Source organism: Bolinopsis microptera, chromosome 1 (assembly GCF_026151205.1).
Source record: "Bolinopsis microptera isolate Bmic1 chromosome 1, MBARI_Bmic_1.0, whole genome shotgun sequence".
NCBI classification, from domain to species: Eukaryota; Metazoa; Ctenophora; class Tentaculata; order Lobata; family Bolinopsidae; genus Bolinopsis; species Bolinopsis microptera.
The window spans coordinates 11465266-11490150 of record NC_087072.1 but is presented as its reverse complement, the minus strand read 5'-3'; the positions used below and the strand labels follow the sequence as shown (position 1 = coordinate 11490150).

The 24885-nt window shown below is 40.5% G+C and overlaps 5 protein-coding genes across 5 annotated transcripts; 2 read left to right on the top strand and 3 right to left on the bottom strand.

Moving 5' to 3' along the window:
- Positions 1-2276: 2276 nt before the first annotated feature.
- On the bottom strand, positions 2277-5337 carry LOC134815561 (carbohydrate sulfotransferase 5-like). The gene is made up of 7 exons (XM_063824104.1): positions 4863-5337; positions 4588-4705; positions 4063-4252; positions 3673-3902; positions 3371-3511; positions 3100-3230; positions 2277-2821 (listed from the first exon to the last, which is right to left on the bottom strand). The coding sequence occupies exons 1-7, from the start codon at positions 4871-4873 to the stop codon at positions 2536-2538; spliced, it is 1107 nt and encodes a 368-aa protein (XP_063680174.1). The 5' UTR covers positions 4874-5337; the 3' UTR covers positions 2277-2535.
- LOC134815549 (uncharacterized) lies at positions 5249-13729 on the bottom strand. Its single transcript, XM_063824093.1, has 11 exons — positions 12632-13729; positions 10294-10500; positions 9993-10146; positions 9625-9788; positions 7632-7804; positions 7277-7444; positions 6973-7173; positions 6605-6838; positions 6206-6432; positions 5835-6067; positions 5249-5668 (listed from the first exon to the last, which is right to left on the bottom strand). The coding sequence occupies exons 1-11, from the start codon at positions 12977-12979 to the stop codon at positions 5555-5557; spliced, it is 2223 nt and encodes a 740-aa protein (XP_063680163.1). The 5' UTR covers positions 12980-13729; the 3' UTR covers positions 5249-5554.
- LOC134815595 (uncharacterized) lies at positions 13725-23458 on the bottom strand. The gene is made up of 4 exons (XM_063824150.1): positions 23209-23458; positions 19729-19823; positions 19076-19185; positions 13725-13920 (listed from the first exon to the last, which is right to left on the bottom strand). The coding sequence occupies exons 2-4, from the start codon at positions 19801-19803 to the stop codon at positions 13725-13727; spliced, it is 381 nt and encodes a 126-aa protein (XP_063680220.1). The 5' UTR covers positions 19804-19823; positions 23209-23458.
- On the top strand, positions 14183-19202 carry LOC134814949 (cell fusion protein aff-1-like). Its single transcript, XM_063823361.1, has 2 exons — positions 14183-15517; positions 19083-19202. The coding sequence occupies exons 1-2, from the start codon at positions 14183-14185 to the stop codon at positions 19200-19202; spliced, it is 1455 nt and encodes a 484-aa protein (XP_063679431.1).
- Positions 22024-23265, top strand: LOC134815569 (hydroxysteroid 11-beta-dehydrogenase 1-like protein). The gene has a single exon (XM_063824111.1). It carries the CDS (start codon positions 22042-22044, stop codon positions 22984-22986), a length of 945 nt encoding a protein of 314 aa, XP_063680181.1. The 5' UTR covers positions 22024-22041; the 3' UTR covers positions 22987-23265.
- Positions 23459-24885: the final 1427 nt, after the last annotated feature.

The window sequence follows — 24885 nt, the reverse complement described above, 5'->3', positions numbered from 1 at the left end:
TCCACCATCGCGTTCGTTACCGCCTAATGTGGCACATTGTTGCTTGCTAGCGTCTAGCGAATAGTTCCCAATGAGATTACTGATTGGGTGACGAAATCACTGATTAAGTGCCGAGATCACGTATCTGCAATATCTTAAAAGGGTCATAACTAGGTTAATGGTTCAATTGTGAACAACCAACTTGAAATTTTGGGAAAGCACTTCAATTATCAAACCAAATATGTCTAGAAACTTTGAAGTTCCTAGTATACAGTATAGCTGAAAGCATTCTCACTATATGGTGACAATAGCAAAAACAGGATTAGTACAGTAACATCGATATAATAATACATAATAATAGCAGCATAAACTTTTCAAATAAAAATAAAATCCCTTGATATAGGACTGACGCAATAAATCAAACAGAAATGTCCATAAAACTATATAATGTCAACAATGGACAGTCTAGTATAAAATGTAAAAACTAAATTGAATAAAAATTGTGGAAAATATTCAAACAATATACACATAATATAGGAATGACCCTATATAAAAATTCTTTAAAAATGGTACAAATTTTAAAAACTGAGGTAAAAATAAAAACCCTTTGCAATAATATATAACAATAATATAACAATTTATTCACATCACAACAAAAATCAGTTTAGACCCCCATCCAACAAGCTCTCCATGACCTTTTAGGGTTTAGGAGTGTTGATCAGGTTAAGGTCCAAATCACGTATTACCGTGGGTGGAAGAATTCTGGTACCTCTGTATCCCCTGATAGAGATTATACAGGTTCTAAGTAGATCAAAGCGCAGTCTGCGTCTGAGAAATGACATCACCTCATAATACCGTTAGCCTTTCTTAAGGCTGATCTTTTCAGCGAAATGTTTTAGGAACTGAGAAGCCTCAATTGAATAAAATTTTGTAATTAACCAGTTGACAAAATATTTTATGTACGGATTTTTGGTCGCGCTACTGCATACTGCAAGCGAGAGGGCTCTGATTAGAGCCAATACATATTTAAGTATTTTTCCGCTTGATCGACGCGCGCAAATTTTCATACTTGCTTCGTATCGTGGCAAGATCTTAATAGAGCCACAAACTGGAAAGGGTTAGCATCTTCTTAACCGGTGATATTCGTAAAATATTTGTTCCGATCCAAGTCTTGTATGTTGTAGCGCGATGCGTCACTGTGCCGCGCCGCGCACTCAATGAGGATTCTCACAGCTGGATGCGCGGCGTTCTTTTAGAGCTTCTCGCACATACGTGAGATCAGAGTAGCGAGTTGACGGATGTTACTCGTCTAAATTTCTTCGAAGTAGCGCCCCGCTTTCTTTAACGGGTGGCACTCGTAAAATATCTGTTCCATATATTGGAACCGTCGCGCGGACGAGTCCAACTCGGCGCGCGTCCTGGTAGGTTGTAAACCTACAACGTTTTTTTCTCGAAATGTGGCCCGATGGCAAGTGCTAGCTACGAACTTGCGCACGCCGGGCCAGACCATTAACAATGGTCAAAGTAACGAGCAGTAGGCTATCAGTATCAAGCTAGATAAAGTAGTGCCGGCCTTGCGAGAATAGCAAGCTAGCCCAGCAAACCCTACCAGCTGGGGTATCCGTATATCTCCAAAAGTAAAATATATAGAACCTTCCGGTTTTCAACAAAATTTCCATCTCGTAAATTTAAAGTTAGCTCCCCAGGAGCCAAATTTGGGACAACTTAAATTCTGAATTAAACCGAAAAGTTTGATTTTGGGCTAAATAAAAGATCGTAGCTTTTAAACTTTGCAAAGTAATGTCGTTGTTTGGTTGACGATGTCAACCCATCGAGATCGTTGCTCTGCGAAGCGAAGCAGAGCAACGATCGACGATGGGTTCATCAAGAATGCTAGTTCGCGCGGCGCGTCGAAGCGGCAAAGTCCTCCAATGTCAAGTTGTCATATCATGACTACTAGGCTAAATGCAGCGTGCGAAAGCTGGTGAACTTGTTATACCTGAGGACCCCAGGCTATTATGTTCATTAACATAATAAAGATTTGGCGGAATGACAGGCTGAGCGCGGCCCAGTAAGTGAACTTGATGTGACGCGCGAGGACAAACGTCCTGTTGAAAATCGATCACCTCTAGCGAGCCCGGCAGGTGGTAAGGTTTTCTGGGAGGTTGTAGGTAGGAGGAGAAATTGTGTTCACCTAATTGTGTTTGTAACCCAGATGTATTATTTCAAAGTAAGCTACGAGTACGACATATTGTGTGATCGATTTATTTTTCATTCTCACAAGTAAAACGCTTATTAAAAACAATGATAATGATATGTTAATCCCCTGACGCGGGTAGAAATAAATATTTGGAAATAGCTTACACAGTAGCAGGTAGGCAGACAACAAACAAAACAAATTTTAAACATTTTGAACTTTAATTTCATCGCTAGACTAGAAGTAAAATTACCGGGCCACACTACTACACTATATTAATATAAATGAAGTCTGCTTTGTCTATGAAAGTATGACAACCCAACGGCCAACACTTTATAAATATAACAGCATTGAAGATCTCAATAATAACTCTGAGAGTACTGGATGTCCAACTCCTGGAACTTAAGTCCCATCTTGATAATGAGCGGTTTACACTCGTACTCCACCGCTGCTGTCATTGTTCCGTTCCACCGGTCAGCCGGGTACTCCATCGCCGGCTCCAACATGTCCAGCTTATTTCCGCCGTGATGCTTCAGCCAGGTCTGGACAGTTTCGGGTATTGTTTCGTAGCCTATAAAGTCGTACAGTTCTCTAGCGATAGCTTTAGGATTACTGACTAGTTCTTCAAACCTTATCATCCGATAACTGAGGAGTTGTAGGTGAGATTAAGAGGTTAAGTTTCCTGATAGAAACTTGTGAATTTTCTAAACTTTAAACTCGTGAAAACTGAACATTAATTTATTAATTTAATCTCACAGAAAATAGCAGTACTCTGTACTAGTGAAATCACTGAAATTTAAAGCTGATCAAATCAACAAACTATCCTACTATATCCTACTATAAACTATCCTACAGACCGACCTACAGTCATGTAATCATTGGGACCTAGATTCAGATCGAAAAGCTAAGTTGATCAAACTTACTTGTTTTGAAGCCAGGATGGAGGTGAGCGCTCAGCAAACATCAGAGTATCTAACTCTCTGAGACACCATTCCTCGGCTGCCAGGCTTACTTTGTGCTCCATATTCACAGTGTGTGTGATTGGAAACCGATCCTTGAAATGATTGTTTGTTGAAACAAGACTGCGAATCTGCTAATTTTCGGTAATAAAACAGAATATAAAGATAATAGAGATAGGATTGAGCAAGCAGCCATTATCCTTGTTTATATGTGGACAAGGTACAAGGTACATACCTTGTAGTAATAGTGTTTAAATCTGAATCGTGAAGCTATTACGTCACGTGGGTCTCTCAGAAGGTGGATTATTTTGAAGTCGTGCCCAACGAAATCATCTTTGATATAATTAAACCAGTTCAGCTGAAGCAGCCGACTTATCTGCAAAGGAATATTAAATGTGAAAATCAATCCATAATCAAGAACTGTATTGGTATTGACAAAAAGTTGTCTATTAGCTCAAAATATATTCGCGTTTTTATTGATCAACAAAAATCAAAACATTTCAATGTTCATCAAAATTTGCTCTCATTTCCCCTCACCTTCATGACAACAGTGTTCCTCATGACACAGAGTTCTGATCTGGCGTTCTCATTAAAGGTCTCATTACAGTGCTTGTGTCCGAACCTCAACAAGTTCTCACCCTCCAGTCCGCACTTCCCAAACCTCTCCAGCTCAGGATGCATAGGCATGTCTCCTGTGTCGCACCTGTCTAGCACTTGTCGTAACCAGAATATCTGGAGCTCGTCTAGAGTGGACCTCTCGTCCGCCTCTGGAATGTAGGGTTACTGCTGATTGTGAGTGATTTACCCAGAAATAAAAATATAACGCCTGAGATGGTCTGGAATTAAGTTAAAGAGTAATTTCTCTCTGATAATGATATTTTAAAGAGCGAGTGATAGTCTCAAATACAGCCTGCTAGTAGACCTTACCTGGTATCCTCTCATACTCTCGGAGGTCAAGGAGATGTCTGACGGAGAAAGGCTCGTTAATGTAAAGGAAGTTGGGGTTCTGATTAAAGAGCTGGGCCAGGAAGTTGGAACCAGTTCTGGAGCCTGCCAAGAGGATTACGAACTGTTTCCTGCCGGAAGTGGAGGTCACGTGACTGTCGTACACGTCTTGCTGGGAAGATGATGAAGTTAGGGTTCCTGTTTTATTTTATTGGAGCGATCTGGCCACTTCTGTCTAATGAATGGTGATTTAGTTTAATTCCTATTTCGTGTCAAAATTTCTGTTAAAATATAGTGTTCATCAGCTCTCCGGTCATCTTTCGGTTCTCGTTTAATAACCGTGCAAAATAAATGTATCACTGTAAAGATAATCAGGCGCACACTCGCGTATTATATGATGCTACATAAGGAAATAGCAAAACTTGTTGCTGATCTTAACTCAATTCTATGGTTACCGTGTCGACACCACGGAGTAAAAAGAAAGCAAGAAAAGGTTGGACTACTCACTACAGTGGTTTTAGCATGATGAAGGAAGTTGGTATGGGAGAGAATGACGTACGAGAGGATAAGAGCCAGTCCAGTCTGCAGGCATTCTTTAGCCCACTTGTTGGCTTGTCTCCGACCACTGATCGGTTATAAGCTGTTATATAGTGGTCTGATTTTCTGGGATTTTGATGAATAACAAGACGTTTTTAAGGAAAACAAGAAAAAGTCATCATTGTCAAATCTGACACAATGAAATAAGAGCTATGCAAGGATTCTAAATTTTAATCTAAACTTACCCCAGAAACATTTTGAGATTTCAAACAAATTAAAACGTTACTAATTAACAACACCAGCTGATGTCACGTTAAACTTAAAATTAATTTGACAACTACAAATAACAAATGATAACAATTAGTGAAACTGAACGTAATGGTACGATGTAGAAGATACAGAACGTTTGTTTAGATCTAAAGCGCTTATGAGTGCTTTAAATGTATAAATTAAAATACACATAAACTTGTTAACACGTGCACATAATAGAAAGGTGTAACAAAAGAAAAGGGAATTGAAGTTAAAGAATCATGTAAGGTGCGAGATGTACAAATTGCATCACTCTAAAAACATGAACAGCAACAAATAAGCATTTTAAAAGAAGGCTAATTAGGAATCTGCTTCCAGGTTATAAAGATCGAACTGTTAATTAAATACTAAAGGTGTTTAGCGTCCCGGTGTATCGACCTACCGCATTGGAAAACGTGTACGTTCTACAATAAGCGTGTACATACTGGATTGATGTGTGCCAGCTCAAGTGTGTAACTCTACACTTTGGGGTACTCAGTATTCTTGTGGTTTGTGGTAAACACGGATTTAAACTCGGGCTTATGAAAACAATCTGTTTGATAAATCAGTGATTATCAAAACTTGGATCTCTTCAGAACTTTCTTCAGAAACCTTCAGAGTAGAACGGCCTTAATGTGTCGGATTAAGCTCAGATTTTTACAGATTTAGAAGGGTGAGCAGTTTCTTTACTCTTAGATCGTTTGGAAGGCGGTGTGCCAATCCTGGACTTTACTCGGGGAAGTGGTGAAATAAGGTACTCGATCTGAAGTGGTTTAGTTTGTAGAAAATTATAGCACATTTTGGTTAGGAAAGGTAACGTTTAAAGCAAGCTGAAGCACAACTTACAAGGTGCTGTACAAGCAACACATTTTAACTTTAACAACTATTTTGGTTGAGAAGCAGTGTGTCCATTAGAGAGTTAGAGGTACCTTGTCATGCCAGGGGTTGAGCAAGGTCTCGCAAGGGTGCGGTACCTCCAACCCACTCTCATGCTTCACGTGACATATCCCATCCATCAGACTAAACTGACACACAATCCTACCAGTTCCTGCCACTGTGTTCTCTGCGGAGCTTGCATGCTGCAACACTGCGTCACGTCTCTTGAACGCTGTTCCGAGCCGCTTCCTCATTCCTTTTATATCCTCTCTGGGACCTCTTTTTACTGAAACTTGAAACATGAAATTCAAAACGAATTTTTCAAAGTCAGTATGGAAATTGGAACTAAGTGTATAAATAGACAACAATTTCTTTTATCAATACAAGATACCGAAACACCAGGAAGTATAATATGCGGTCTTACTTTTATCAATATGTTTGGTCAGGCTGTCGTATTCCTTTTCAGATAGAGTGGAGCTCTGAGGCTTGACAATACTGGCTTGACTGATGGCCTGACCAGACACAGTTTGGATGAGGGTCTGGTCTTTAGAGGAACCCCTCGCACTAAGGATAAAGCAGAACTTCTTCCAGAACGGGAGGAGTATGGTAATCATGTGGAGCACTGCATGGTAGAACAGACATCTGTTAAACCTGGAAAAGCGGTGGAATTGCTTTAGTTTGGAATACATAACTAAACTGGATTCAATGTAAATCTAATAATATGTACTGCTTATTAATTTATTTACTATTAAATGACAAAAAGCTACTGTGACAATTTCGGTTAAACAAAGCAAACAGAAATTTTCAAACACATTTGGCTCACTTTCTTGGGTCATCGAGTCGTTTCTCAATATCATCAATGATACGCTGTGGCAGGTTGACACAAACTTTAGGGGGGACACACGATCTTAGATAACAAGAAACTATAGCATCAGCTTTCTTGGTAAGCAGGAGTTCAGATTCCCTCAGCAACTTCCCTCTCTTACCATGACTCATACCACACTTGATGGAGATCCACCTGTTTATCTCCGTGAAGAACTCAACGTCACTTGACAGCCTGCGACACGTTTTATTTTGTCAGTTCAAACTAACTAGATTAATATTAATTATTTAATTATACAACGCTTCAGTTGCCCAACATGATCTATCACCACATGTCTTCGTTTTCATGACTGTTGCCTAGATACGAACCTTTCAACAAACACGGTAATGCCGTTAATGTTGGTCGCTACTCCGTGTTCCTTACTCCGTCGACCTTTCATCTCCTTCAATTTAGTGGCGGTCTTCTTCAAGAAAGACTTGAACTGGAGGAAAACAGATTGGTTTTCTAGGCCCCGCTGGAAGTTCATGAGATCGAAGGTGAAGTTTCCCCACAGGTAGCGTATATGAGCCCTGTAACAGAACCATGGTTAAACCCTGTTCCAACTTGCTCTAATGCAATCTATCCTACTAAAGATGAGAAAACCAAAAAACAAACAAATAGCTATCCAGAAACCTGTAATGTTTGCCGTAGCTAATGTTGGCATTTGGTGCCTCAGTGGTAGTTGCAGACAGAATAATTCTGGCGGACTTCTCATCGTTACAAGCGGTCTTATACCCGCTCCACCAGCGATCCTCCAGTAACTTACACACGAATGTTTGAGCGTTTGCCATCATGTTAGGACTGGGGGTGGTGTAGGGTGAACAAACCAGATAACTGATAGCATAAATATCAGCTGTTATCAAATAACTGATACCTACATCGTGACCAAAACATGTATCAGTACCGATAAGTGACAGTGAATGTTTACGAACGTGATTATCTATCAATAATTAATTAATTAATTATCTATCAATAATTTCTTACTCACGAAACATTCTTCTTCTCTGAAATCTCCGTAAGTTGAGGACAGATATCCGCATTAGCCTTCAGATAGTTCTTCATCACGCAGTTGCTGTTCCCCGAGTAGATATATTTGCGGTGGATTGAGTGCGCTTTCTCTTTCCTGGCTTTGAAGTTTGTGTACGACTTCATTATCTCAATCTGCCGAGTTAAACACTTAAAGCTGAGTTGTTAGCTACTATTATAACCATCTTCACCTGATTTTAGAGCATACCTCAACCCTGAAGTTCTCACAAAGATATTGATGACAAAGGACCGATACTAAATACTTGTCAGGTATTTAGCATAAATATGACAAGATATGACAGGCTTTATACTATAGGAAGGATGCTTAATGGCTATTATAGGCCCTATTATTCTTTGGGGTGCAAATGACGCTTTAAATGGTCAATGAGTATGGACATTTTGTCGTTCCTGCCTCCTGCATGGCAATGCTACTGAGATTGCTACAAACCCCTGCCTATTTAGAAATTAACTGTACCCGACTCCCCTCTAAATTCACTGTTTTGATTGCCTGAGACCGCTGCAGTCTGCACGCGTCGGATTATTTGTGAAATAACACATAATACAGAGTAAAAACAGGTGTACTATTAGAGCTCGTGGGCACAATTACCCTAACTAAAATGGTAGTTTTTAACGTAAAGGAATAACCAACAATTCCTCATGAAATCATTTGTACAGCTCTAATTTCAGTTCACTGGATCAACATTTTGTGTCACTACTTGATAGTGTTTCATTACTACATAATATATAGTATCAGTAATAGAACGATAAGTCCTGAATTCTTCTCGAAATTAACACTCATATATTTTCCCAGAAGCTAGGAGTATGTCACAGATCAAGGTTACAATGTTTGGAATTGCAAGCATTTTTTCTACTGTCGTCGGGATTCCAGGTAATCTGGTAGCATTTATCCACTTTGTTAAGGAAAAAGAAAAGATCAGCAGTTTTCTCTACCGCTGTATCAGTGCCAGTGACTTAGTGGTTTGCTTGTTGATAATACCAAAGATCGCTACCTCATTCAACCCCAGCAACCCGTGGGTTTTTGAAAATCAGTACTTTTGTGAAGCCTGGAACATTCTATGGAAGACCTCTTACAAGTTCTCTCTGTTTGCTGTTCTGATGTTATCAGCCGTAAGATCCTACTGTCTCATCTTCCCCTTCAACCCTATCAGAAGTAATCTTATAAAGATCCTGACAGTATCATACCTACTGATCCTGATCCTGGAGGAGATCCTCTTGAAAGTGTTCCTGAAGTTCGTGTCTCACTACGACATCAAGTTCGGCCACTGTCTCTGGCTCCTCCAGCTCCCAGACCTAGCTGACATGACCACCTTGATCCACCCTTATTCGGACCAGTTCAAAGTGCTGGTGTCTCTGTACTGGTATGTCCAGGTGACTGTGCCCATGTTAATGGTGATTATCACCTGCCTGATCACCTTGGTACACATGGTGGTAACAAGCAGGTCACAAGAAACATCTCGCATCAGAAACGGAGCCACGGGAACAGTCCTCATTATCACAGCTAGCTGCATCCTTTTCAACCTTCCTCACTGTCTTGTTAGAAGTCTGGACACCATCTCCATTCTCACTGAGTACCACTTCAAGTGGCATACTCGCCTCTCTCCGGCTACAACAGGGTTCCTCTACGCCTTCCTGGATGCTCCTGTGTTCGCTCTCAACGCTGCAGGGAACCCCCTCATATATATTTGGAGGATGAAGGAGCTGAGGACCTGGTTGGGTGGAGCACTGACCAGTTTTACTAAACCTAAACACCCAGTCTCTGGTAATGACAAACAGTACTGGAAAATGGGGCAACGCAAGAGAGGAACGTCTACAAAAACCAAGTCTTCAAAGGTCTGATTAGACTACTTAGTCTTTACTCCTGGAAAAGATCTCAAACATGTTCCATCAGCAACCCTCTCTGAATTTGGGAAATATAAACTTGTTAATTAACTGACCTGATGCCAAAAGTTGATAAGAGGAGCCTCGTTTTCATCCGCTAAATTCATCTCCAGAAACTTCATGAACATAGCAAAAGACTTGGGATCTGAGAGAACTTGCTTGAAGCTGCTAGGATAAGGGCGGTTCAGATGACTCCCTTTACGGTCTTTATCATTGATACCTGGTAAAAGTGCAACTTTGTAGGACCAGTAAGTCATTGTAGAAACAGTGCAAACTGCAAACACCAGAACACTACCAAATACAGGACTTCAAATCAAAACCCCCATAGCCATAGTTCAGAATTCAGCTATAAAACATTGATGAGCATTATGGTTTAGAACCTACAAGTTAGTCTTGTAATTTAATTTGAAATTAATTAACTTACAAGTAACGCTCGTGTTGCTTTCTTTCCCTGAAAGCATACTCATTTGGGACATGCCCCCGAATATGCTACTATTCCTACTGTCACTCCTATTTAAAAGGTTGGGCTTTATCAACCTCGTTCTCTTTTTTACTGGAGACGCCCTACAATCTTGCAGCTAGAATACAATTTATTTTATAATATGTTAATAATGGATAGCGTTTTCGATATGTATTAAGAAGTGAATTGTATTATTTTTAGCTTGAAGAACTCTAATATTTTATCTCAAGTCCCCTTTATCTCCCCTTATCTTCCCTTATCTCACCGTGGGTAGATTAGCTTGAGACTCTGTCATAAGAGTACTCCTTGGGCGGATACCCCCCCTCCGATCTTTCATATCGAACTTATCGTAAGAGAGAGATTCTTCATCGCAACAACACCCTATTGACTTGGTCGTGGTCTGCATAGGTGGGAAGTACACCTCAGCAGGTCTGTAACCAGAAACTTCTAGAGCAAACAGAGACAACCACACCTGCAAATAGAAATCAATTAATGGGGTGGATCAATTTAGCAATCCAGCTTAGCATAAAATGGATCACAGATTAGAAAATAATTACTCTAGATAAAACGAATATGAAACTGATTAAGATTTTTCCTTGCTTTGAGCATGTCCACAGCATAGCGAAAGTGTTTTCCACTTTCACAGAATATATTGGTCGACATTTATTACTCGTTTGTTCCACAGGATAATAGCTTGCTAAAGTAATTTTCTTTGAAGAAGAGCAACATGTTTTACTTCCGGGAACATCTAGGAACCAGTTCCTCATATCTAACAGTTATCCCGGGTGTCCTTATTAGTTGGATGAACCATTTCTGTAAGTCCAATGAGACCAACAGTTCCCCCTAGAAAGATGTACTGCAGTGTATGATTCAAAAGGGTGTAATCCATCCGGTTTTCCTTCCTCCGACCACGTAATCTGCGTACTATCCTCTTACAACATGCCAACAGCCAGTTATTACTCTTCACTCTGGTCCTGTAGTGCTACTGTCTCTTCTCTTCCTATCCATACTCTCAACCGTTTCCTCTCTCTTCGATCATACCGCCTGTTTTTCAAAACAGTAGACAGTATCCTTCTTCCTAAGACAGAACGCAGCTAGGCCTCAAACACTGTGAGTATCAACTGTTCGTTTCTGAGACAGTAATGAATCAGTGTTCAAAATCAGCAGACAGTGGTAATCCTATCTCTCCTTGATCTCACATGAACGAAGTCTCTTCACAGTGCGTGGTTCCTTATTATGAGACAGTAACGTCACTCTATGTTTCTTTACAACTTCTCCGCGATTTTTCCTCGAGCACATACATCGCCAACTATTCTTTACAAAAGTAGATACACCGATGTAACTTGGTCACTAGAGATGTAACGATAGTTCTTTAAAACGGTTGACGACAGTGTTTTACCTTCTCTCTGAGAACACTACGGACAGTCTATTAAGAAAGTAGACGTGGTTTCCTGCCATTCACTGAGAAAACACTAAGCCGAGTTAGTCCGAAACAGTAGGACCGTGGCTCCCTTCTCCCCCTTGAAAATAACATAGTTATCTTTAAAAACGTAACTCCAAAATGGTTTGTTATTGAAATATAACACTTGTTCTTTCAAAACAGTAGACAATCAGCTTTTTTTCGAGAAAGTCCCTAATTCTACTTCAAACGCTAGCCAGTGGTATCCTTCACTAGAACAGTAAGCATAGTCTTCAAAACAGTAGCCAGGGTTTCTTATCCTTGCAGATGTCTAACGCACTTTTCTAAAACAGTAGACCAGTGGTTTCCTTCTCCTGAGAACAGTAACGCACTAGTTCTCTTCAAAACAGTAGACCAGTGGTTTCCTTCTCCTGAGAACAGTAACGCACTAGTTCTCTTCAAAACAGTAGACCAGTGGTTTCCTTCTCCTGAGAACAGTAAAAGCACTAGTTCTCTTCAAAACAGTAGACCACCGGTTTCCTTCTCCTGAGAACAGTAGTGCAACAAATACCAATTCTCCCCGAAACAGTAAAGCATTTAAAGTGATTCAGTGAACCGTTTCCTTATCCTGTGGATAACTTGGAGCAACAGATTCCTTCTCCTGAAGACAATGTTTCACGCCTAGAACACTTACGGAATTTAATTGAGTTAAGTGCCCTCCCGGTAATTTTGACTCTTCTTAACAGTATCATGCTCGTTCCTGTCTCCAGAATGGTTGTAAGGTAGAACGCGAGCACCCTAGCCTCAAGATAACAATGTCAATAACTTTCTCTAGACTTCTACAGTTCTACAGTTCTACAGTTCCATAGGTATACAAATGTAAATAAACCTCTTTAGCTTACATTTAAGTAAACCACCTCTTCTATCATACGTTTGGGACTGTTTCTTGGATTACTTGGGAAGGCAAAAACATTAATATTTCTTTAAAATTTTACGGTATTGTGGCAGTTTTTTCGGTAATTTCTAGTGAATTTTTATACCGATAAAAATATGTTTTATCTAGATAAACAGATAAAATTTTTTAACGAATTATCGGAGATAATTATCGGTAAAGATTATCGGAGTGGATAGCCTAATCCAGCTTATAATAAAAGGGAAAGTTGCAAATAAAATACGGATCACTAGATTTGCAGCAAATACATACCCCCTCTGACTTAGGAGCGAAGATGAACTGATTGGTAAGATCTCTTTCCACTTCCTCGCTTAGAGCATCTTCGTCCACAGCAGTAGCAGATAAGGCTGTTTTACGGACCCTGTGTCTGCAAGTAGTATGTTTGGAGGGAGCACAGTTTAACAGCATCCGTTTGTCGTCCCACAGGATATACTTCAAGACATGTTCCCTCAAAACTGTGAAGTTGTGCTCTTGAAGAAGAGCAAACCAACTGTCATTTACATTCCGACTCTTGAACATCTCTCTAAGGACAACCATTACCTCAATATCTATATCCAGTTTATCTGGGGTGTCCAAGTAGTTTTTAGCGATGAACCTCATTTCTATGTAAGGTTCCAGATGAGCCTCCAACAGATCCCCACTAAGAGATGCGAGGTAGTAATGGAAGTTGGGCAGAAGATGGGGGCTGTCTAAGCCTCCCCAGCCTCCAGCGTTGGTGATCTCCTCTGCTCTCCGACCAGCGTGGGAGGTTCCTGCTGTGGACCTGATCCTCTCTATACGCTGCCAACAGTCCAAGTTATTGAGAGCTACTTCACTCTGGTCCTGGTGAGCACTGGCTCTCTCCTCTTCCTCATCCTCATCCTCTTCCTCATCCTCATCCTCTCTCTTTTCGCTCTCCGCCTTGTGGGTATAACAATAACTAGACAGAAAATCCTTCAGAGGGTTTCCTATTAGACAGGACGCAGCTAAGGCACCGAGAATCCACTTCCGAGTATTCAACTGTTCGTTAGTAGGACGAGTAATGAGATCAGGGTTAACAAGTTCCAGCAGCAGATAAGGGTCCCAAATACCAGTATCATCTCCATTTATTGATCTCACATTGGAACGGAATGTGCTGCTTGACGATCCTGGCGAGGTCCGTTTAGTTAAGGTAGGTAGGACCAGTAACAGCGGGTCACTTTTCTTACTTTTTTCTTTATCAACTTCCTCCGCAATTTTTGGCAGCTCGAGCACAACATCGTCCTCGTCTGAGATCTCATTCTCAGCAATAGAAGGTGATGAGGATATTACACCGACTGGGGGTAACTTTAGGTCAGGACTAGAGCATGCTAACGGAGAGCTACGTTTAATGGACGGGTGTTTTTGACGGTACGAGTGTTCTTGACCTTGACATTCTTCTGAGAACACTCGGGACAGCTATTGAAGAAATACTGGTGTTGTCCTGCCAGTTCATCTTGAAATCCACACCTAAAGGCTCGAGTGTAGGGTAACCAGAACCACATTGGGTGACGGTCGTGGACCTCCGCTGATCCATCCCTCCTCTGAAATAACATCAGTTAGTTCATGAGTAGATAACTGTAACTCTCGGCAAGATGACGTGGTTGAGTGTAATTATACCTTTGTTCTTTACTTACACAACAATAGGACGGAAATCAAGCAATTTTAAGTTCGGCAAATCCCTTCAATTATACCAAACTGTATCACTATAGGCAGAGCAGGATGAAAGTGATACAACAATCAACAATATATAGGCAGAGCAACAATGAGAGTCACGCCCAGATAAAACTCAAACACTTTTGCGTAATGATTTTTGTTGTGTTGCTGAATCTGAGCCTTTTTGGCAGTGTGCGGACGGATAATGTAGAAACCTGCACCCATCCGGCAACTTTGCAACCACAGAAAACAGCCACTAACCACAGCTCTGCTGAGGCCGACAGGAGGATATTTAAATCCAGTGGGGGTCGTGACGCTTTCCAGAAATACACGTCTGCCGGACAAAAATCAAGTCTGGGCCTCCACGAAGCAGTATGCTACAACTACACAGAATCCAGTAAAGGTTGGACCAAGTTTCTGATAGAGTTGGTCAAGATGGAGGAGGTTTATCCTATCGTGGAGAGTTACGACTTCTCCATTCCCAAAGTAGAAACACGTTGCTGGTGCGACTGTCCGGGAGGGAGGGACTACTGCAACTCGGGAAAACACCAATGTCAGGAACCTTGTGTGTCCTGGTTTAAAGATGATCAGACTGTGGATGGCTGCTCAATAACACTGGGGCGGAGTCAGCTGTGCTGTACAGCTGAGTTGTATGGGATGGCAGGACCGGAAATACCACAACTTCTCCCAAATCAGACTCACTTCACTGCAGTCAAACTGGGGATACCTAGTCTTGTGGCGACTATATCTCAAAAGGGTTACAACTACACGGATGGTACTTCCGTGGAACTGTTCAGTGATATCCGGCAAGTGAAACTGGAGAAACACCATCTGCTGGAAGAGAAGTTAAGGATTGTGCTGCACCTTGATATGGGCAGTGTCTCGCACAAGATCCTGGAGAACGCGTGGTATTTTATGGTTCCTGGACATCCCATTCCTAAGTTATACACAGGATGTGATATAAATGGTAAAGACGAATGGGATGTTGAGAAATTAGGGTGGTTCCGACCAAACGGGACTGGATATGAATTTGACAAGTCGAGGTTAGCATCAGCAATATCAGGGGAAGTTAAGAGTTGCGGGGACCAGAGGTTGGATAACTTCCAGCTTGACGCTCTCTACACTAATGAGTTCCCAGGAGATGCCTATGATCTTAAGGAGGACTGGGAAAGGGAGGGAAAGTACGAGATAAAAGATAACTCAGTTGTGATAGAAAGAACGGTCTCTGAAAGGATAGAGGTCACCATGACGCTCAAGGATAACCAGGACATCATTCTCCCTGCTGGCAATTCTAGTGTGCAAAACTTTGATGCGGAAATCACAGTAAGTCAAGATGGTTTAGTGTACCTAACGATCACCTTGTACGAGGCAGAGGGAACTCTGGAAGGAAGATACTACTCCGATAACTCCTCCACCAGCGATGGAGAGAGCAGAGGTTTCACCATCTTCATCCCTGACGGACCGCAGAATGGTCTAAAGAAACAGGTTCGATTGGTAAGGCGATGTGCCGGGTTTTCCGCCCAGGTTTGCCTCAGACCGTGGTCTCTTGACATTGGAAAATACAAGTTTATATGCAGGACGGCGTATTGCGAAACAGAGCCAGAGACATACCGACCAAACCCTAGCACCATTAAATCGTTCCTTCCTGTAAAACTAGAAAGCTGGTATAAGCTATTCAGCCCGGGAGAGTGGTTCAACGGAATAAACTCAACACTTGAACTGGTTTTAATGTTGGCTGTTTTGTTTGGTATATTCCTTTTTATTTTTACAGTTTTAAAATTGGGACTAAAGTTGATGGGAGGGCGATGAAGGAGTTAGAATTATCTAAATAAAGTATTGAATGTGATTGCAATAAAATGATTTCTATATCTACCTTCTGCCATATATTATATTCGTTTAACTGTAGAATATCTTAAATCATTACTAAAACATCCGCCAAATGCTTCGCCCATCATTGTTCCATGACGTATGAATGGGTTTGGAAGGACATAATGTGTGATCAAAGGACTACAATGAGCTAACAATTGACGAGTTGCCACGTGAGGGGGAATATTCGCCCATTATACCAAAAAGTAAAATTCAAGAGCATGCGGAATGTCAACACCTTCCCTGGTCCATTCGTCCGTAATGATTTACATATTGTTTGTCCTCCTGCTTTTCGCACGGAAATCGTACACAAACAATGCGTCTAGTTGTCATCATGTGGCCCGTAATTCCACAGACATTGTGCTTCAGCAGGGCCTGTCTGAACCTCTTAGGGAAGCATATAGATCAAATAATAGGAACCATTTTAACGGGACATTAAACAGTCTGGACACATTCATCACCAAACGGATCAGTCTTAAGCTTGGAGAATGTATTTCTTACTTTAATAGAGTGGTGGCAAGTGAATTTAAAATCAGACTGCTCGATATGAAAGAGGTTTATCCCATCATTGAGTCGTACAACTTCTCCATTCCCAAAGTAGAAACACGTTGCTGGTGCGACTGTCCGGGAGGGAGGGACTACTGCAACTCGGGAAAACACCAATGTCAGGAACCTTGTGTGTCCTTTTACGCTTATGGCCAATCAAATGCGGGATGCTCAATTCAGAACTACGGGAGGAGTCAAATGTGCTGCACTTCCGAACTAGAATCTGGAGTTCAGATGACAGCAGTGAAACTGGGAAAACCGTATTTCCAGGCGACTTTTCAAAATGAATTCTTCCAAAATGAAACGTTTAAAGTTATTTCTGATGAACGGACTTTATCTCGAGCACTTGTAAAACCGACTTGGTATTTCAAGTATAATTCCACGCTCTTAAGCGCTAATATAAATTCATTAGAGGAATGGAACGTTAATGAGGTAGGTTGGTACAGAAACAACAACTTCAACACTGCTCTCCTTACTTCTAAACTGCAGGGCAGTGTTCACAATTGTGGTAATCAGAATATGTCTTTCTATATGGACGCTGTGCACACAACCCTGCTTCCATCAGATGCCCTTAATATGACACAAGTACTAGAATCCGATGGAGGGTACAAGTTACTGGAGGGGCGAGTGGAGCTAACAAGATATAATCTGCCAGACCTGGTGGTTTATCTCGACCAGGAGGGAGTTCTCAGAGTTAAGGGATTCAGTCAGTTTGGTCATCAGGCTCAATCACAATCTGTCGGTAAACGAATTTTTCTCACAAAGATTTCCGAGACAAATTTCAGTACAGTAGATCTGCCAAACTGGACGGAATATTTTAGTCCTCTGGAATGGGCGAACGGGATCACATCCAGCCTGGAGGTAATTATTATGTTGATTGGAGTCAACTCGGGCATCGTAGCCATCTGGCTTTTAAATAAGTTTCTTTCGCGTTTAATTTTGTTTATAAAAGTTGTACTGCTAGGTTTTAACGTAACAGAAAACGCTTTTCACAATTCTGGCATTCCATAGTGTATTCAACTGGTTGTGGAGACAGTAAATGCTTTATAAATTATCAAATTAGTGTGCACAATTTATACATAGGTTATTTCCCAAATAGTATTCCGGCAGAGTTTATTAAGGGTTAGAGGTTGTACGGTGTCTCTATTTCGTACTGTGCTTTGTGCTTATGCTTTATGCTTTATGCTTTATGCTTTATGCTACATGCTACATGCTACATGCTACATGCTAGATGCTATATGCTATATGCTATATGCTATATGCTATATGCTATATGCTATATGCTATATGCTATATGCTATATGCTATATGCTATATGCTATATGCTATATGCTATATGCTATATGCTATATGCTATATGCTATATGCTATATGCTACATAATTGATAATAATTGCAAGCTAGACTTTATTCTTTTATGAACAATTGCGAATATTTGATTACTTTCTGCAGCAAGCATTATAAGGCCTACGCCACTTATTATCGAATATTTTACAAATCTTGTGTCTCAATTACTTGACTTGTTAACTATTATCAAATGAACGTCACAAATTGGCATGATCACCTAAAAGAGACTGTTGAGAAACATGTTTATAACAAACTGACCTGCCAGCTAAAAGAAACTGCTGAGAAAACATGTTTATAACAAACTGACCTGCCAGCTAAAAGAGACTGCTGAGAAAACATGTTTATAACAAACTGACCTGCCAGCTAAAAGAGACTGCTGAGAAAACATGTTTATAACAAACTGACCTGCCAGCTAAAAGAGACTGCTGAGAAAACATGTTTATAACATACCAACCTGCCAGCTAAAAGAGACTGCTGAGAAAACATGTTTATAACAAACTGACCTGCCAGCTAAAAGAGACTGCTGAGAAAACATGTTTATAACAAACTGACCTGCCAGCTAAAAGAGACTGCTGAGAAAACATGTTTATAACAAACTGACCTGCCAGCTAAAAGAGACTGCAGAGAAAACATGTTTATAACAAACTGACCTGCCAGCTAAAAGAGACTGCAGAGAAACATGTTTATAACAAACTGACCTGCCAGCTAAAAGAGACTGCTGAGAAAACATGTTTATAACAAACTGACCTGCCAGCTAAAAGAGACTGCTGAGAAAACATGTTTATAACAAACTGACCTGCCAGCTAAAAGAGACTGCTGAGAAAACATGTTTACAACATACCAACCTGCCAGCTAAAAGAGACTGCTGAGAAAACATGTTTATAACATACCAACCTGCCAGCTAAAAGAGACTGCTGAGAAAACATGTTTATAACAAACTGACCTGCCAGCTAAAAGAGACTGCTGAGAAAACATGTTTATAACAAACTGACCTGCCAGCTAAAAGAGACTGCTGAGAAAACATGTTTATAACAAACTGACCTGCCAGCTAAAAGAGACTGCAGAGAAAACATGTTTATAACAAACTGACCTGCCAGCTAAAAGAGACTGCAGAGAAACATGTTTATAACAAACTGACCTGCCAGCTAAAAGAGACTGCTGAGAAAACATGTTTATAACAAACTGACCTGCCAGCTAAAAGAGACTGCTGAGAAAACATGTTTATAACAAACTGACCTGCCAGCTAAAAGAGACTGCTGAGAAAACATGTTTACAACATACCAACCTGCCAGCTAAAAGAGACTGCTGAGAAAACATGTTTCCCATCCCCTCCCCGAGGGTACTGGGACGTGGCATCATGCTCTTCTTCCGAGCTTGTTCGAATAGTGTGTACTTCTGAAAAGGGAGTTTGATGGTTTACCGTCATGATATTATCGGATTAAATTTTAAAGAATTTAATGTTTCTTTCGTTTGATGGATAGTAGGGACATATCGTTATTCTCGTCACAAGAATTGTCCGTAAACCATGTTTACAAAAAACATGTTAAACATTCGTCTTTCTCGCCATCGATACACCATTTTACACTTTGAGTAACGTTAACTGGTTTTGAAGGCGATATAAAATTACTGGAGTAAGTCAAAATATTATTTCTGTTACAAGATTCTCAGCACCTAATAACTCGGGTATATTATGTTCTTTCTTTCTCGCTCTGTTAGTAATTTGCTTAAAAAAAACCCAATAAAGCTGTTTTCACACTTTTCAAACACCCCTGTGTCCAGCGTTAGCGAGCATCATGTACTGTACAGGACGCAGGTATCAAAGCTTTAATGATCACGTTAGAACACGCAAATTGAAAAATGGTATTGAACAGAATTAATTGGTTCATGATCGCTTGCGTTTATAAGATCTTACTATTTGCTTTGCAAGATAACTCTTACCTTGAGTGCTTTCTTTTCTTTACGTTTTGCATTGACGCCTTTCTTTGACAGGTCCAAATTCCAGATTGAAGACATGTCTGAATTAGGCAAGTTTCCTGTGAGGTAGAGGATGATTACAGCTTTTAAAGGTTTTTTAATGACTACATTTTAGTATGTAACTGGATAAGAAAAGTACCACTTTTAACTATTTAGATAATTGATTGATTCTGATTTTGATACCTTCTTAACTCTACAAATGAGGCGTGATTGATTAGGATAATAGTATCTACATCTGTATGACGAAGACTGTGATGGAAGCTGTAACATTAATTTCGACCGAGGAAGGCCCAATGTGACAGTGTACTACATTCAACTATCAGATTATCTGGTTCTCCATTTTGACTATTTAAGGGATGATCTCTACCGTAAACTAGCTCATTACTGGCTCCGGACCTCAATACGTGTTTTTGTTAAAGCAAACCGATTATGCATTTGCCATATCGTCAATCAATACATGTGCCATATTGTCAATCAATACATGTGTCATATTGTCAATCAACCACGACAGAAGGAATCGATAACGATTAACGATTATTCTGTATTTTATTTATTTGAAAAACTCCAGAATGGCACACAGGCTTATATTAGATCTTACAGTGCTTAATCAAATTAAGGGAATTATGTGGTTGGGTGTCTCTCTTAGTTACTGTTAGCGGAAATTAATCGTATTTTGCCTTGGTCACATTCATTTTCCTCTGTGTTCTGGTGATCTCGTGAAACTCTGCTGTGTGGTTAGTAATATTCCCGGGAGAGAAGTTGTTTTCTGGTTGATTTAAAAGTTCAACATAGCTTTGCAGTATGTCAAGTCATCAGAGCTGCAATAAGTGGCTGGTTTAGCACAAACCAGTCAACTGGCAAACGGGCTTCGATTTATTGAATTTCTACAGATGAGAATTACGTAAACGTGCGTCACCTTCATGCTATCTTATTTGCAGACGAAAATAATGCGAGAGATCATGCCCAGATGTAAGAATATTACTTAGTATTTCTGTGGCTACCCACTTATAGCGCAGTGCTTCTTGTACTGGGCCAACAAAAATGTTCTTTGTCGAAAATTTGTTATCTTATGATACATTTCGGTTTTATCTCTCAAACGAATAGCTACGGCCCGGCCCGCCCCCCAATAAAATTAGAGCATGCAGAACGGATGTAGCAATAATATTCACATAACAGATGTAACAATATTATTCACATAATCCATTTAGAGCGCCTGTGGATATTGCATATTATCTCTGTAGTCATATTTACATACAATTTACTTATACATTTGACTTGTACATTTGACTTGTACATTTGACTTGTACATTTGACTTGTACATTTGACTCACATAGTCGAGTTTAACATTTTACCTGTATACCAGTGTACAAGTTTACCGTTGTATTACGTTTTGCAGTATTTAAGGCGTATTATAGTAGTACTACTACTAGTAGCGGTGCCGGTATAGTAGTGGCTGTTTCATGTTTAATGTTTGTCGTGTTGTGAGACCCTAAGAATGCTAGCCGTTTTCTCCGTATGATAATAATAATATAGGTAGGTACAACTGCCAATGAGTTCTTGTACCAAGTACCTACGTATAATATTTGGCGGGCAGTCTTACCTTGTAGTCTTAAACACCCTAATTCTAATAATCTGTCTCGCGGTGTGATGGAACTATGTCATGTAGCCCCTTTGAACGGTGTCTCTTATCACATTTGCGGCTTCTTTTTATATTTTAGTATTCTGTTGATTTGAATATTGCAGCCAACTAGTTACGGTTAGCCACATTGATGTTTCGCTAGTGAGAGCTTGTGTATTGTGCAATGTATAGTGCATAACGTTAGTAAACAATGTATATTGTATACTGTACCCAGTATCTAGTAATTAGTTCTGGTGCGTTGCTGGCGATGTATATCCCGGTATTGTAGCAAATGTAGTTGTCTTTTAACTTAACAACAACATGATTGACTCCAGCTCGCCACTATATATTATCAAGAAAGGTTTAGTCTATTTAAAGCATTAAGTTACATGGCTCCGTAGAAATTGCGGGTAATATTACACTTACTTAACATTTAAGCCTTGTAAAGAACGTGGTAAAAAGTGGCAATATGAGCTGACGTGAGTTCCCACATGATGTTATGTGTTGTCCTGGATGATAGTGCTATTGTATTTGTACTTTGCGCTCTCTGTAGCATTTCTGTTAGAGTCGTGGAGATTATTTATTTTCATTCTATATTTATTGTTCAAGTTTCTAATTTATCTTGTGAACGTTGTTCAGGTTGTGATGATTAATTAGAATGAGATGGTTAAGACTGGTGGGTGCAGTAGCAGTATGTCTGCTGACTGTGTACCTCACCCCCCTCCTCTCACCCCTCCTCTCACCCCTCCCTCCCCTCCCTCCTGGTACTGTAGTCCTCATATGTGGAGCTAGTAGTGGTATCGGTGAGGAGCTGGCCTACCAACTAGCTGGACAGCAAGCTAACTTAGTCCTTGTAGCCAGGACCAGAGACAAGTTACTCAGGGTTCAGGAAGGGGCCCTGGCAAGGGGGGCAGCTAACGTTGAGATTATTCAGTTTGATTTATCTAATGCAGCTGATAGTGCTGTTGTAGTTGAGAGAACTATCGAGAGGTTCGGTAAACTAGACTACCTGGTGTTGAACCACGCAGCCATGTTTTACGGCGCATTTCTGGCCTTCCCCTACCAACAAGAACAAGAGTTCATAGAGAAAGTGTTCAGAGTGAATGTGTTGAGTCAGATACAGATAACAGTAAGTGCACTGCCGTACTTGGAAGCAAGCTCTGGTCACGTGTTTGTCACATCCTCTATAGCTGGGGAGCTACCTTTTACCTACGGTATCCACCTCTATTCCTCCTCAAAACACGCTCTTAACGGCTTCTTCTACAGTCTACAACAAGAACTGTTAGCAAGAGAGTCTCCAGTGTCACTGACTATAGGAGCTCTGGGTCCTATCTGGACTGGAGACATGGAGTTGCTGATGAAGGACGATGTGTTGCCAGTAAAGAGTGTGAGTGGTAGTGTGGAGGACTGTGCGGGGGGTATTGTTCAGGCTTACTTCACAAGACCTTCCACCTGGACCTTCCCTAAACCTGCTAACTATCTCATGAGGGCTATGTGGTATTTCATCCCCACCTCGCTCTTTCATAAACTCATGATTTATCAGGGGAGATACCTGGCTCGCAGGGTTATGGGTATGTGGAGAAGGTGGCAGATTGGAACTTGAAGGCGGGGATTGCCAAACAAAACCGTTTTCAGGAGGGGTATTATAAAAAGTCTACAGATGAAAGTTGATAGCCAAGTAACGTTACTTAACCGGCTTTCCTATCGATAATTTTTGTCTATCTTGTGAAAGGAATCGGAACCAGATATCCCTGAGCCAAAAATTGTGATTCAAGAACTAAGAGAAGGGACTATAATATAAGTTATGAAATTAAACCACACCTACCTTGTGCTATTTGAGATTGCTGTGCTTGTATCCGCTCCCCAATAGACTCGAAGTCGTTAGGAGCTTGTCCAGAGAAGCCAATCAATTTGACTGGTTCTGGAGCCGGAGCCTTGTGGTCAATCCCCCAGATCAGATGTGACTGAAAAAGAAACAACAGCAATGAAAACCATAATTTAATTTTCAGTATTCGTTCAGTGTTTGCTGGTGAAAAATTATTACTTTATAGATCTTTTGAAATTGATTTATGTCCAATGTTTTTATATGATAATTTGATTGATTTGATAAACATACCTTGCATTGTCTCTGTGAACATGGTCTGCTATCAGTGTAGGGCGACCCATTTCGAGTAAAGTACCGAGGAATCCAGTAGTTCCTTAGAAATGTCATTACCTGAAATTGAACGCAATCAAGTATTTTACCCCTGACATGGCCTTCACAACGTGCACACTCAACTATGCCCTGCTACTAGAATAGTTTGGGTGTTAAAAGATTAATGGCTGTCCAGAAATCGCTCCTTTTAAAAAAGAGATGCGTCAGAAATTCGGTAGTATTTCATTGAATTTAAGATACAATCATTGCAGGTTTTCTGGAAAAACCGTTCAGAAATCATTAATTGTAAATACGTTTACGTATTTGCATATTGTTTAGAAACTCTACGTATCACTGAAGTGTGTACCTCTTCCTGCGCTGTTTTGAGGAGAAATCCCACTATTTCGAAATTCTTTATTTTATCGACCTCCTTCTTCTTGATCCGTTCCAGCAGGGGCACTCCATGTACCATCACCTCTACAATACTAGAAACCGGTTCCTTCTCTATCTTACCCATGATTCCTTCTCTGATCGTTTCCGGTAATTCGAATCTTGAACCGTACTGGAGAAGTTGGTATAGTATTATAGAACTGCAGTAATGGGTAACAACAGATGGCATTAGCCATTATCTGAAGAGCACGAATATTCCATATGGAATTACACGTGTGTTAGCTTCAGGATATTCTCAGTAGAGATATGAAATTGCACGGACTTGTCTGACTTAATAATTCTAACCTTAAGATAAAGTATCTCTATGGCGTTAAAACATTCTTTTCTAGATTTATCATCGCTCAGAAGTTGAAATCTCTCACAATCCATCCAGAAAGAAACAAGTTTGGCAAGGTCCCGACTGGCAAGGAATATTCTGAAACGGTTGACCCCAATCGGTCCCTTCAACTCCAGCACTAGATGAAGAGATCTCCCGTCAAATGACAAATCTGAAATAAATAAACATTTATCTATTTCTTAGCCAATAATGATGAGTTAGGCGTGAAAACTATACTTCCCGCATTTTTTTGTGCATAAAAAGACTTTTCTGAAAAGACAAAAGGTGCTGAATAGAAGCAGAGAGATAAAACAGACCGTGTAATAGCTCGTAACTAAACCGATACTCCAAGTACAGGGAGCTCTTCAGAAAATAAGGGAGGCGATTCACAACAATCCACGAGGTCACCATCCCGTGATCAATTCTGAATTTTCTTCTCTTCAGGGGCGGATCGAGGGAGAATTGTCGCAGACCTGTTTGATAGGTCATCCGCCTGACAAAAATTGGGCCAGGTTCATATTTTATATTATTTTAAGCTTACTCTCACCAGAGCTCTTCATTTTGTGCTTACAAAATTGACGATTTAGTCAAAGATATAAACG

What these genes read in the sequence shown, in the direction of transcription:
- LOC134815561 (XM_063824104.1), bottom strand. An exon ending in TTAAACACTATTACTACAAG is followed by an intron (nt 3,231 to 3,370) that starts GTATGTACCTTG and finishes AATCATTTCAAG; the next exon opens with GATCGGTTTCCAATCACACA. An exon ending in CCATCCTGGCTTCAAAACAA is followed by an intron (nt 2,822 to 3,099) that starts GTAAGTTTGATC and finishes ACAACTCCTCAG; the next exon opens with TTATCGGATGATAAGGTTTG.
- LOC134815549 (XM_063824093.1), bottom strand. Translation starts at nt 12,979, where the DNA reads ATGAGGTTCATCGCTAAAAACTACTTGGACACCCCAGATAAACTGGAT. An exon ending in AAGCAACACGAGCGTTACTT is followed by an intron (nt 9,789 to 9,992) that starts GTAAGTTAATTA and finishes CACTTTTACCAG; the next exon opens with GTATCAATGATAAAGACCGT. An exon ending in TTATCAACTTTTGGCATCAG is followed by an intron (nt 7,805 to 9,624) that starts GTCAGTTAATTA and finishes TTAACTCGGCAG; the next exon opens with ATTGAGATAATGAAGTCGTA.
- LOC134814949 (XM_063823361.1), top strand. Translation starts at nt 14,183, where the DNA reads ATGATTTTTGTTGTGTTGCTGAATCTGAGCCTTTTTGGCAGTGTGCGG. An exon ending in AGAATGGTCTAAAGAAACAG is followed by an intron (nt 15,518 to 19,082) that starts GTTCGATTGGTA and finishes CCAACCTGCCAG; the next exon opens with CTAAAAGAGACTGCTGAGAA.
- LOC134815595 (XM_063824150.1), bottom strand. Translation starts at nt 19,803, where the DNA reads ATGTCTTCAATCTGGAATTTGGACCTGTCAAAGAAAGGCGTCAATGCA. An exon ending in AAGAAAAGAAAGCACTCAAG is followed by an intron (nt 19,186 to 19,728) that starts GTAAGAGTTATC and finishes CTCCCTTTTCAG; the next exon opens with AAGTACACACTATTCGAACA. An exon ending in CAGTCTCTTTTAGCTGGCAG is followed by an intron (nt 13,921 to 19,075) that starts GTTGGTATGTTG and finishes ATGTTATTTCAG; the next exon opens with AGGAGGGATGGATCAGCGGA.
- LOC134815569 (XM_063824111.1), top strand. Translation starts at nt 22,042, where the DNA reads ATGAGATGGTTAAGACTGGTGGGTGCAGTAGCAGTATGTCTGCTGACT.